General features: G+C 35.5%; 2 protein-coding genes across 4 annotated transcripts; both read right to left on the reverse strand.

Annotated features, from left to right (window-relative positions):
- Nucleotides 1–52: 52 nt before the first annotated feature.
- On the reverse strand, nt 53–3,951 carry LOC114541692. 2 transcript variants are annotated; one of them, XM_028561492.1, is made up of 7 exons: nt 3,920–3,951; nt 3,244–3,290; nt 2,393–2,440; nt 1,805–2,304; nt 1,138–1,370; nt 741–969; nt 53–240 (listed from the first exon to the last, which is right to left on the reverse strand). In XM_028561492.1, exons 4-7 carry the CDS (start codon nt 2,287–2,289, stop codon nt 180–182), a joined length of 1,008 nt encoding a protein of 335 aa, XP_028417293.1. In that variant the 5' UTR covers nt 2,290–2,304; nt 2,393–2,440; nt 3,244–3,290; nt 3,920–3,951; the 3' UTR covers nt 53–179. The 2 variants fall into 2 exon arrangements, with proteins under 2 accessions (XP_028417293.1, XP_028417291.1); XM_028561490.1 differs by lacking the exon at nt 3,920–3,951 and adding an exon at nt 3,713–3,790.
- A 132-nt stretch (nt 3,952–4,083) lies between these two features.
- Nucleotides 4,084–12,589, reverse strand: LOC114541703 (intraflagellar transport protein 140 homolog). Of its 2 annotated transcripts, none has more exons than XM_028561504.1 (34): nt 12,374–12,589; nt 11,960–12,157; nt 11,502–11,726; nt 11,151–11,281; nt 10,942–11,072; nt 10,642–10,817; nt 10,481–10,569; nt 10,268–10,371; nt 10,046–10,188; nt 9,779–9,871; nt 9,601–9,711; nt 9,416–9,494; nt 9,246–9,337; nt 8,986–9,113; nt 8,725–8,842; nt 8,405–8,653; nt 8,208–8,295; nt 8,089–8,132; nt 7,778–7,986; nt 7,504–7,681; nt 7,203–7,286; nt 7,006–7,112; nt 6,788–6,883; nt 6,583–6,715; nt 6,415–6,486; nt 6,249–6,320; nt 6,035–6,108; nt 5,900–5,954; nt 5,607–5,789; nt 5,283–5,483; nt 4,955–5,167; nt 4,699–4,865; nt 4,467–4,608; nt 4,084–4,388 (listed from the first exon to the last, which is right to left on the reverse strand). In XM_028561504.1, the coding sequence occupies exons 2-34, from the start codon at nt 12,101–12,103 to the stop codon at nt 4,170–4,172; spliced, it is 4,350 nt and encodes a 1,449-aa protein (XP_028417305.1). In that variant the 5' UTR covers nt 12,104–12,157; nt 12,374–12,589; the 3' UTR covers nt 4,084–4,169. The 2 variants fall into 2 exon arrangements, with proteins under 2 accessions (XP_028417305.1, XP_028417306.1); XM_028561505.1 differs by lacking the exon at nt 12,374–12,589 and adding an exon at nt 12,260–12,343.
- Between the last annotated feature and the right edge of the window lie 255 nt (nt 12,590–12,844).

Genomic DNA, 12,844 nt, shown 5'->3' on the forward strand with positions numbered 1-12,844 from the left:
ATCTAATATCTTCATACTTTATAGCTTACGAAATAAAGGTTTTGATCGGTTTTTTAAAATAAATGCGTTGTCTGTAGTAGAAAACATAACGGCAAAAGTCTATTTTATCGATCACACATACTATAAAGCATACCTATAATATCTTCCAACAATTAACCATCATCATCCTCCATATTCCACTACCATCCTTTGAAGTTCCACGTGTGTTCTTGGCGTTGTTCACGGGCAGGGACATATCTTCTGCAATTAAATAACAACTTTAACGAGCCTTGTTGAATTGTTGTTTAATACAAGTAAAGACGTATTAAATGTGTTTCATTATAACGAAAGTAACAGTTGATATTTTGCATGTTCCCAAAAAGATTGGTTAAATGGTGGTGATAACTTCTTGTTAAAAGTTGACTTGATGGCCGGAGATCACTCGTCTTGTCTTTTTATCAACTTTCATCAGCTTTTAAAATGAGTCTCTCGCTTTCTGATCGATAAAACATTTAATATTCTTGTAAGTTTGCATGGTGACATCAATAAGATTAAAAATAGAATAGTAAATTAGATTGTAGGTACACCTCGTAAATATTTAATACTGCAAAGCGTTCGGTCCGTTATCCCGGGCTTTCATCAGTGCCGGCAATATTACATCAGTGAAACATTTGTTTGCAATTTGTTTAGAGCAAAATTTAACTTGAATGAAAATATGACTATCTTTCTACAATGTATAAATTATGGTAAACAAGACTTACGCGACATGGCAATAAGGTTTTACAACTGTAAAGCCACTTTCTTCATTTTCCATATTGAGCTCCAAACGGCGATCAGTGTTAAGTGTTACATCGTAGAGAGCAAGCACGTTAAGAGGTCTCAGGTTGTACTTTTTAATGCTTCTGTTCTGGTCCAGGACAATTATATCAACTAATTCCTCCTCATCCACATCACAAGCATTAGCTTTAGCATTAGAGTTCTCTTCTCTTGCTGCATGTTGTAAAATTATTGACATCAGTATTAACAACAATGACGACAGACACAAATATCAGGTAAAATCAATAGATATGCTGTATAAAGTTTTTGGAAGATGGAAAATTATTGACGGACCAATTGACATTGTAATATTAAAAGAAATAACTTGAACGATGATTTTACCTCTAGCTTGCAGCGATGGACGACTTCCATCCCATACGGTTAAGCAATATGAGTCGCATGTCAATTCTGTCAATTTCATGATCTTCACGCAGAAATTAAATGACGAGCCTTCAACAGCTGTCGTAATCACATCAAGTTGCGAGAATGTGGTGGCTGTTATGTTACTGTTGCGCCACTTCTTCAAGAACTTTATTGCGTCTCCAAATTTCGATTCATAGCGCTCAAGAGGCTGCCTGTATGTTTAAAAAATACTATGATTAAAGCATGATTCACACGTACTAGGTGCCAAGAATCAGGAATCCATTGAATATTTTCCGATAGACAGGGCAATTTGCGTATCAGTAAACTAGCTGAGACAAAGGAAATCCCAGATTAAGTTTTTTTAGTCTCAGTCGCTGATGTGCAAAATCCCTAGTGTGTCGGAAAATAATACAATGCCAAGGGATTTCCAAATGTTAGGAGCTAGTGTATGTGACTGACTCACACTTGTCCTACGAATCGGGGATCCATTTTTTTTATTTTCCAACAGATAAAAAATTTTGCAAACCAGTGACTTCAGATTTAGAAGGGGAATCCCAGATTCTTGGAAGCAATGAATTGAAGTGGTAAGGTGCATAAGACACAATCAAATGCTGTGTCTTACATCTTCCACTGCCATAGACTATACCTTGCCTTCTTCATCAGAGGAGGATCATCGTCCAATGGAATAACACAGATATTTGTTGTGAAGTTCTTGAGTATCTGGTGGATTTCATTATACTTCTGGCATTTAATGCCTTTCAATAATACAATTTCACCAGTTCGGTATATGTTGGGAAACTCGGTAGGTTTTGAAAACCACATAAGTTCATAGCTTCCATAATGGGTGGGATCCGTAATAGAAATTTTTAAAAAATGGTTGCCATTTTTGGCAAGTTTTGGAGTAAAGACATTAGAAATGACTGCCAGGCAGTTTTGCAATACGCCACTGAAACAAAGGTCATTTAGGCTTTTGAATTTTTGAGGAATTAATGCACAATATGTCTGCTTTTCAATCATCGTTGTGGTATAAACATCATCATCATCAGGTGCATCATCTTCTTCAGCGCTGACACATTGCTTTTTGACAGGTGGAGGTTCTTCTATTGATTTTGTTTTCTTTGAATTTTGCATCAAAATGCTATGATACTAATAAAAATTAGATGGATTTCTTAAATATCAGGTTCATTGTGCCTTGTTGAACATAATTTACAAGAGTATATAAAATGAGGCTTACTATTCCTTTTAGAGCTTTCGTTTTAACTCTTCTTTCCACTGGCACTGTCTATAAAAAAAATGCTTTAGTTTCTCAACCATGATAAGTTTTTAGGTATAAATGTTTGGATTAATATTTATATGTTTCCATCTGCCTTTGGATACACCAAACCAATTTCAAAGTTTTGATCTTGCATCTACAGGTAAAAGTACTTACTGTATCAAACTGACTGAGAACAACTCATTGCGTGTGGATCAGGCCATCCAAACACAGGGTTTAAAGTTTTAATGAATTAAAATTTAAATTCAGGCCTTGTCGTTGTTATTTTATAAAACAATTACCTAATGGTTCATTCGAGTTAAGAAAAGCTAGCAAAACACTCCCCTTCGGCTTGTGTTTTGCACACTTTCCTTAACTCTTGCAACATTCCTGTGTGTTTGGATCAGGCCATCCAAACACGGAAACCATTAAGTAATTGCATACTACCAGATGGTAGGCAACTCTGTGTTGGATTAGACCAAAGAAATAAAAAAGTAAGGTGCAGCTAGTCCTATCAAAAATCTGCATGTGGACAAAATTTAGAACATTGATCTGTCAAATACTGGAATATACATAATTATTTACATTTTGTCTTAGACAAGGTGATTTTTTGCATATTTTTTTCCCAACTGTGAACCGGATCTAGATGGGTTCAGCAGCTCCAAGCAGTGTTTGCGAACCAATATTCAGTTCAAACTTTGGTATAAAGCTAACAAGCCGCGCTTAAAATGATATATCAAGGCCATGGTACGAAATTAAAGATCATCAAGTTACATGAAACATATTCATACAGCTATATCTCCTGTAGTTTAATAAATAACTTGACTACACACCTGGACAGGCTGGACTTCATTTACATTCTTATCACTTCTCTCTTTATCTGTGTTGAAAAGATTCAATATGGGTAATTATTTTACACTACCAATCCGGTTTGTCTTTTTAAGACAGCCAGAGATCATAACAAAGAAGAAACATCTTATAAAAGATTTAAGAGGAGATTTTTTATTATGTCGCGTATTTTGGCGGGAAAACGCTAAAATCTAAAAAAACCTAAAACCTTTTCGGCGTACCGCTCAAAATTAATTTATTTTACCTTTATTCTTTAGATTATGTTGTGAACTAAGTTTTGAACTGTATTTGGTGAATGCAAAACACCAAACAAAGGAGTTATCACACAATATAATGCGGCTATTAGCAATGTTATAATGTCAACGCCATTAGGAATAACGGAAATGAATACAAAAGAAGCTTAAGGAGTAAATTTATTAGGAAATATGATAGACCAATAAAGAGATAATCTACCTTTTTCCATAACGTATTTTCCCGCTCAATTATTTATTTTCTTTCGCCAAAACAATTTTAATAAACGTTGTAAAATGCAATTTGCCAAAATTTAAAAATTATAGCCGATGTTTCCACTTTGATAAAAGCAAATTTCGCCATCGAGGAAGAGGCTCGACCATCAAAGATGACTGTCTCGGAAAAAAAATTAGCTGCGCCGATACCAACCTCAATTTATCTTTCTTCGTTTATTCTCTCGTCTGAAACGCGCACAACTGTATCTCATCTGAAAGTAGACTAGGGTGAAGTTTGGTGAAGACTTTGAGGTTGGTTAGTCTAAAAACACGCCACTCACGAGTACAAACCAATGGCGGAACACGCGTGCTGGCGTTGTTTTAAATATATAATATATACTAGTATAGCATGGTTATACCAGTTAATAGAACATAGTTTTATTGATATGTACATAGAACTTGTTTTAATGAAAGCCATTTGGAAAATCTTCTTCCACAGCTTCATCTAAAATTTCTCCTTCATCTTCACTTTCTCCCTCGTTAGTTATAACCTGCTTTCCCAAACTGCCTTCCATGGGAATGTCCAAGGCTTTGTATATTTCTTCGATAGTTCTAATGTTCACGTAGAAAGAAATATTTACGTTCTGAACGCGCTGTCGTAGTTCTTGAACCAATGAATACGCCTGAAAATTAAACGAATTAATAGAATCATTGCCAATTATTCAGCATCGTTTCAAAATTACAAATACAGCAACGGTTACCTTAGAGTGACTCTGTTGTCTTGCTAAATGCTCGATCATGATTCCATATACATCTCCTATTCTTACAGCAGTCTCAATATCAGGTTCTTCTAATAATATCTGACATTGCCTAATCGCTTCTTCAGCATCATCTTCATACGATCTAAATCATTGGTTTTATTCTGGTTAGTGAAAAACAGCACCTCGAAGATCGTGTCTATCACGTATAACTAAAAGGTATTCAATTAGCTACCTCTTGGCCTGAACAAATTTCTTGATGAAACCAATTCTTTGTTTAATAAACGCCATTTTCTCTTCTTGACTTGAAGCATTCTTTAATTTTGCCTTTCCAAGACATTTATAAGACTCTGATAACGCCCCGACTGCCTTCTCGTAGTTCTGGTATTCATCGATTTCAACCTATAATTCGAGATGAAATGATATGGTATTCGACAATATTCAAACAGTCAACATTGATTGTTGTTATGTTATACGCATATATACTGTACCTGTGCACACGCGTCATAAAAACTTGATAAAGAATCGAGAGCCCGGCCTTTCGTGTAGAAACCAATTATATTTTTCATAATGTCAGGATCCTTTCTCCAGTCAAGAGACTGAAGATAGTTAGCAGCCATCACGTAGATCTCACGTTGTCTTGATACTCCGGCAAAAAAGACGATTTTCTCTGTGTCCCCTGATTTGAGAAGTGCTTTCATCGCCTGAAAGGGTAAGAGAGATGCGATGTCTTCTTTAAACGACTATGAGTAAGAGTGCAAATAACACAAACATTTTGACATGCTCGATGATTCAAAATATCTACAGTATATCGCGTACCTTTATTCTATTCCCAGCTTGAGTGAATTTCTTAGTAGCCAAATGATACGATCCTTGCTGCATACAACACTCAGCAATCCTTTCTAAGATCTTATTTCGTAATTCGGTATTGTTGCTGTCTTTTGATAAAGTCATTTTCTCAGCAAGTTCTTCAGTTATCATCACGTTATGAGAAAGACAAAGATCCATGGCTTCAACGTACTGTTGATAAAACAAACCATGAAAATGCAATAATATACCTATCCAATATACCTATGCAGTATATCTTCACGTTATGCTTTGCATAAGTGTTTCGCATGGAGTTAAAGCGATATTTGCCAGTACCTTTTTCCCAAGAACCGCCAGTTCAACGGCTCGGTCATACTGCCCATGTTCCATGAAGAATTCAGAACATCGCGCCAACATTTCAGGGTCCGTGTTTTCAGTGAGATCTTCAGCAATCATTTGCAATGCTGAGAATTGTTCTGTTTTAAAACACAGGTCCAGAGCTTTAGACACCTCACCCGCCTAGAAGAAAACAACCAAGCAGTTGATAACACGACGACCCATGCATGCTGGTGTTAGGTGCTGGTGAAGAACGCTGGCATGATTATTGGTATAGTAAGAAATGAAGTTACCTTGTGATAGAGAATCACCGCTTTGTCTAACATGTTAGAATTGCTTTCGTAATATCTTGTGAAGAAAATAAACATGTAAGAATCATGCTTTATCACCTTTGATAAATTAGTTTTCAAAAAACAAGAGATGATTACCTAGCAACATCAATCATGTCTTGAGGCTTGCTAAGCAAGGCCAGATTTATTAATTCACTATCCATCACATTATCCTATGAAATATTATCATTTAGAATATAAATTCGTTACATTAGTTCATATTTTTCGCCGGGCTTTGGCTCAACTATTGGAACAGCAAACTGAGCAAGGCAGGACTTTACTCGCTCCTGCGAAAATGTTTTGAAGATTTTACCTTTGCTAAGCGTATTGCGTTGCTAAAACACTGCGCCCGGGTGTAGAAATGAATTGCATCTTTGATATTATCCTGAAAAAAAAGTGATTAAATGTCAGTATATGTACCTGATCAAAAGTAAACATGATTCTGTGCATGACTGTAGCTGATTTGCGCACGGGTTTACCTGGTTCTCAAACTGTCTTGCTAAATGATAACTTGCTGCTCTATCGCCAGTCTCGTTGCAAATTTCAGCTGCCTTCAAGGGAAATAAATACATATTTACAAATACCAATTTGTAATGTTTATGGCTGGTAAGAAATGGTACAGTATCAAGTATGATGGTATAAAATACCTTCTCAATATTACCACAGAAACAATAAACTCTGACAAGAGATAAAATATCATTTGCAGCCTCGTAATATTTCAAAGCAACGTCCATTTCACTATTGCTCTCCATATATTGAGCCCACCACTTACGAAGAGATCTGAAAACAAGATACTGTCTATAACGTTGCATGTTGACAAATCAGGAAAAAATCTCGTTCTTTTATACATACTTGTCCTTCGTCTTCATGATGTAATTCTCCAGTTGGTTCGGGTTGTCTAAAAGCATTCTGGGAACTTCAAATCTGAACGTGTCTGACTTTTCATAACTAAAAAACGAAAAAAATTGTTCACTCTGGATGCCAACAAAAATCGAAAATTTTAAAAGCTATTGAGACTGACTAATTTAAAAACTTGTTACAGGCTGATGGCTGATGAGATAAAGACTTACTTCGCAATTGCCCCTTGAACGTTGCCGGACATTTCCAGGAATTTAGCGAAGTTGTAGTACGTCGTTCTTAAGTGAACTCGATCATGAAGCTCAGCAATTTCGATTGCCTAAAAATTCGACAAAACTTTAACAATTCGTCTGCATAAATGATATTTTCGTAACGGCGCATGCATCATCTTTATTCATCGTTACTGTACCTTCGTCCACTCGTTTCGAGCTTGATAGAATTTATTCAAGAGATCATAACGCTTGGATGATTTGTATAATCTCTCCGCTTCATCCTGAAAAAAAAGACGAACCATGATGTTTAACACCTAGTAGTTGAGAAATATATTAACTTACAGGCTGATCGAAATCTGTTCCCAAATCTTCCTTGTCGTAATAAAACCCCGCTACATTGGATGCCTTGTTTTCATGCTGCAGTTGCATGGTGCTCATTCAAGAAGATTCATGCAGGTTTCATATTTATTGAATTGCAAGAGTGGTACTGTAAATTACCAATAAATTCAAGTGAACAGCAAGAATAGCAACGCGTGCGTCATGTTCTGGTTCCTTCATCGCTCTTCTTAAAGCTCTGGCTGCTCTTGCGTTCTTCATATTTCCCAGACACACAGAAGCGACATCAAGCCTCTTCGTCTTTACACACATTCTTGCCATGTTCTCCCAAACGGACTCGCTGTAATAAGTAATATATCAATATTAATTTCTGTCGTATAATCAAACTGTCAATTCTGGACGAATATCGTTATGTACATACTGTAGTTATGCGCACCTTTTTATAAGTTTAATCGCTTTGAAAGCCTCATCCATGTTCCCGATTGCAGATAAATAAGTAAAATTCAACATGGCCTGTTTAGCTTCATTGCTTCCATCTTCAAGTCCAACAAAACCTCTCATTGTTCGTCTTGTTGTTACTCGCTGTGAACCCAGAGGAAGAACAGCGCCTCCAATTCTTTTCTTCTCTTCCAGAACTTCGCTTTTCTGGCAACGAAATGAATGCAATTAGAAAGTCTTTTAAGACATATCCCATCTTCTGATATGAATACAACCAATGATTTTTTGGATGTACAAAAATGAACTAACCTTTATTGAAAAATATAAGTAAGGTACTTGAACGCCCAAAAATCCTAAAGAGAAAGACAAAGGTTTCTTTTCGCTGCATGATTCATTACGAAAAAATGATGCAAAGGAAATAATTCTACCTGTATAGTTGTCTTCCTCGACAAATTGATCCAATAATATAATTCCATTCTCAGGAGTACTGAATAACGTCACAATCACGGCATCAGGCTGAAACATGAATAACAACACCATGGATGTAAGAAATATCTGTAAGAAACTACGAGTTCGCCATTATTACTGTGTGCTCTGAGATTCATACCACTTTTAAAATACTTACCAAAACCTGATCACTATTCTTTCTGTTATCCTGATCAGCTGCACCAGAAGATAAAACAGCCTTACAAACCAGAAGCTTTGGTTCATCATGATCCCAGTACTGAATATCAGGACATCTTCCGCTTAATTCAAACGACTGCTCTGAGCCCTCAACTTCTTGATCATTACGACCAGTACTGAAGTCGAAGGTCTGCAGAAGATCAAGCTCAACATCCCACACAAATAATCTTGGATCAACAACACCTTCGCTCTAAAAATGTCACTCGTTGATTGAAATAAATCCCAACAAAAGAACGATTGGGAAAGTGATAGTGGAGTTACCTTCTCGCAAGTGACACAAACTTTGCTGCCAGAACAATTGATTTTTGCAGACTTGATTTTTCCAATCCCAACAACGGCCGTATCAAAATGTTTCACTGGACCATGTTGTTTGGCCTCTCTGAAAACAAAAATATCAACGTTAGTGCAGTCGATGTTTAAACCAGACAGAGAAGATCAGATGAACCACAATGGCAATTCATTGTCAAATTCCTTGCAGAGAGATTTAAACGGTTCCAAGAAACTTGAATTCAATCGAGTTACCTTCTGGAAAGATCCCACATTTTTAAGTAGCCTAAGTTCGTTGCAGAAACCAAGTATGAGGCACAAATATTTATCATAATTGGATCTCCCTCAGACTCATGAAATGCAAGAACTTGCTTCACAGTTCCCTGTCACAAGATATTTATCAGAAGTTAATTACATCACGACCTCAAAATACTGAGAAGAAATGAGCTCTCATCCAGGAATAATTATTAGTAATTATGAATGGTTTTAATTATTATGAATAACAAGCAAATTACCTGAAAATTGCGCACTTGTATTTTCCCTGGTTCAATAGTGTAGACACTTTGATCATATGCAACAACTGATTGGGAGTCACACGAGAATGACCCTGAAGAAAAACCTCCAAATTTAAAACTTCACTTCACATTAAAGTAAAGGTTGGTTGATTCAAGGAAAAAGTATTTACCAGCAGCTCTGACCATTGCTACATCAGATGAAACTTCATAGACAACAACACGTTTACCATCCCATACCACAACATGATCCTGGGAAAAATAAGCTTTGTGATCAATTTCCTAAGAAATGCTAGTCAAGTGTATCTGGATTCTACAATAAACTACCAGTCTACCAGGAATTAAAGCTTTGTCTCACCTTGAGTATGTATGCACCTTTGATATGTATATCTGTTTTAAGATCATGACAATAATCAGTAGCAAAATTTTCAATGGTTAACTGGCTTGGTGATATTTGTATTGCTCCCACCTGCAATGAAGAGAAGTCTTGAGATGAAAATATTTTTTTGCTGATAATGAGAGAAACAAGCACCCACCAAATTATTGAAATGAAAGTTCATAACTTGTTCTTTCAAGATTACAACTGATGATCCAACATTAGCACCAAGAAGACCCTTGCCACCACCCCACTACAGAAATAAAAGATTTTGAACAATGTGAGGTGAAAATTAATGGACTATTATTATACAACAATCAATAATTTTTATGAAAGAATTGATATACATGTACCATGATAACACTTCACACAGCAATAATTTCTATTGCATGATAGTAGATCTAAAATATATATACTTGAGACAAACCTGCAATTGGAAAACATGTTCTTGTATAACTGATGGTGACGATATTTCCCATTTCTTTTCTCCATCAATATCAGCTCCTGTCTTATTCTTCAGTGAATGCCACATCGCTATTTTACCAAGATTAGTTCCTCCAGCAAGAATGCCTGCAAAATCAGCGATAATCATGTGGAGCTAACCAGGAGCTTGTGTTATTTTACAAAGTGATTCTATTCAGATACTCACCTTTAAATGAGGAATATGCAATACATGTTATACATTCCCCTGGTTCATAACCAGCACTTTCAAGACTCAAAACATAATTCTCATTGTGATTTATGTCCAACATTCTAAATGAAAGATATTACCAATTGCTTGTGAAAACCATGGATCAGAATTTTACTAAAAAGGGTAGGCTTTTGACTGCTTCTATAATTTGTTTTGAATTGACTTGCATACCTTAAAACAGTTTCTCCTGAGGCAGTTGCTAACACTCCTTGACCTGCCCATACAATATAGCGACTTCCTGAACCAGCAGTGATCTTCACCTGCAAATAATCAAGTTGAAACTTGTTTAATACAAGCTTGGTCCATGCATGAAGAGGCAATGATTGACTCACCTTCATTATTTCATTAATGTTTCCATCCATTGCAACAGAATGTTGTGTAAGCATCATATTTTCTGTTACTGTGATCAAGATTTCTTTTCCTTCATAATATAACAAAGTTCTAACAGATCCATCAACTGCAAAGGATGTTGTAGTATGACCCTTGTCATCAACAAAGAAAACACTTCCTAAATGAAAAATAATTATTTAAACAATTATAATACATTGAAAATGTTTCTCTATAAACTGATAAGTACTTTCTCTTTAAACTGGTATTCAAAACAGAATTACATCAAGTGAATATAATTTTACCATCAGCAGTGCCAAAGAAAAATGAATTAACAAGTTGATTTGAGGATTGTTTTTTTCCTTTTGCAGATGAGAAAAGATCCAGAGCTTTTTCATCCCCATTAACAGCAGCTCTTGCCAGCCCAACTATATCACTGAAACATAAAAAGATCCATCTTAAATGAAAAAAAATTAAACATTTTTAAATAGAAAAGTTAATATTGTAAACTTACACAGGATTTTCTTGCACCAGTAGAGGCTTAAATAAACAGTAGGTTATAGAAGAGCCACAGTCGTGTTGATAAAGAGGTGCTTGAGATAACCTGCCTTTTGAATCTGCTTTCCAGATTCCCAGCAAACCTTCCTGAAAATAACACGAACAATATTGATACAGTTTCAGTGTGGATCAGGCTCACATTTTAGAGAAGAAAGGTATAGATACCAAGGTATTACAAGGACGGTGCATGGTATTGTTATTAAGACTCTGGGTTAAAAATTGGGCTACTTATTAGAAAGAGAGCTATGGTACATATTAGAGAGAGTCTTCACACAAAGGAAAGATATATTAGACAATGCATGCAAACCTGATCTCCAGAAACAAGTCGCTGTCCATTAGAACTCCACCTGACTGTGTTAATTTTACTCTTATGGATACTGTATACTTCATGCAAGTCTCGTTCATGTTCATTCCATATAAGTAACTCTCCATTTGTCCATCCTACAGCAATGATCTTACGAACAGGATGCCATGACATTGATGTTGCTTGAGATGATGGTCTGTTAAGATACGACTCTTCCAGCAACTCACCCTGACAGAAATTAGAACAGGCAAATAAACAACTACTGTCTAAGTGAAGATTACAGATGAACAGAAGTTACACCTGTAGTACACTAGTGGACGTAATACACTAGAATTGCATTGATATGTTAAAAATAATTTCTTCTTACTGAGATCATAGATTTTAATTTGCAAAGCACTGAATTAAAATCATGATCCATAAGAATTCAACAATTATCAGAGTAAACAAATGAAACTAAATACCTCATCCAAGTAGAAATTAACAGATCCACCATTATCAGATGAGTTATTAGAGGCAACAGCAAGTAATGGATATGAATCATGCCATAAGAGATCTGTATTTGAAGTGGTTGTACTCTGAATACGATTGTCAAAGTATACAGCCATTCCTTTCAAGAATTATGTCATATTAATCCCACTGTTGATATCAATGACTGTTGACTACAAAATGAAACCAAGAATATTTCAAGCTGCAAAAAATTGTCGTGCTGTCAAAAATATTTCAGTAACAATTTACAAGTGTCTAAGAAAACCTATACATACTATGAGCAGAGACATTAACATAAAATTTGAAGACGAGTTAATCCTATCATTTGTGTATATCTTCATTAATATTATAGCAACAAATGAAACAAATATAGTATTTAAAAATCTTACTTGGTTGGTTAACTATTCATCCACCGTTGCTAATGGTGATGTAAACAATGAAATATTACAGTTTTCGACGCGTTCCTTTCGTTATACAACACTTTAAGGTTGGGAATTAAATGAAAATACATTCATATCTTACAATATTACGATGAAACAATTTCAAACATGAAAAATAAAGACAACTTTTATTTCGTTGCAGAAATGCATCTAAACAATGAAGGATTAAGGTACATTGATGGTCATATGGGTACATATCTTCTTCCACTTCAATACATATCTTTTCCTTATAAGTTCTTGTATTTTGATATATAAACACTATATTTACTAATTCTACATTGCTGAAGTGTTTTACCAAATCAGCTACAAAGACGTGTGATAACCCAGAATAATGAATATCTTTACCACGAGAAAAACAATCTTTCCGCTAATTTTCAGCTTGTCTTCAAAGCACGCCGAAATGAGGGAGGACAGGGGAAC

Source organism: Dendronephthya gigantea, unplaced genomic scaffold (assembly GCF_004324835.1).
Source record: "Dendronephthya gigantea isolate DGI-Jeju-01 unplaced genomic scaffold, DenGig_1.0 000305F, whole genome shotgun sequence".
Lineage (NCBI taxonomy): Eukaryota > Metazoa > Cnidaria > Anthozoa > Malacalcyonacea > Nephtheidae > Dendronephthya > Dendronephthya gigantea.

Bases quoted from the DNA above. Each gene is read 5' to 3' on its own strand.
- LOC114541692 (XM_028561490.1), bottom strand. The intron at 2,441-3,243 runs GTGTGTAGTCAA...TTTTTTTTATAG, and splicing joins ATGAAGTCCAGCCTGTCCAG to ACAGTGCCAGTGGAAAGAAG. The intron at 970-1,137 runs GTAAAATCATCG...TACAACATGCAG, and splicing joins TCCATCGCTGCAAGCTAGAG to CAAGAGAAGAGAACTCTAAT.
- LOC114541703 (XM_028561504.1), bottom strand. From the start codon at position 12,103: ATGGCTGTATACTTTGACAATCGTATTCAGAGTACAACCACTTCAAAT. The intron at 10,372-10,480 runs GTATGCAAGTCA...TCTTTCATTTAG, and splicing joins TCAGGAGAAACTGTTTTAAG to AATGTTGGACATAAATCACA. The intron at 4,389-4,466 runs GTAACCGTTGCT...TTTAATTTTCAG, and splicing joins GACAACAGAGTCACTCTAAG to GCGTATTCATTGGTTCAAGA.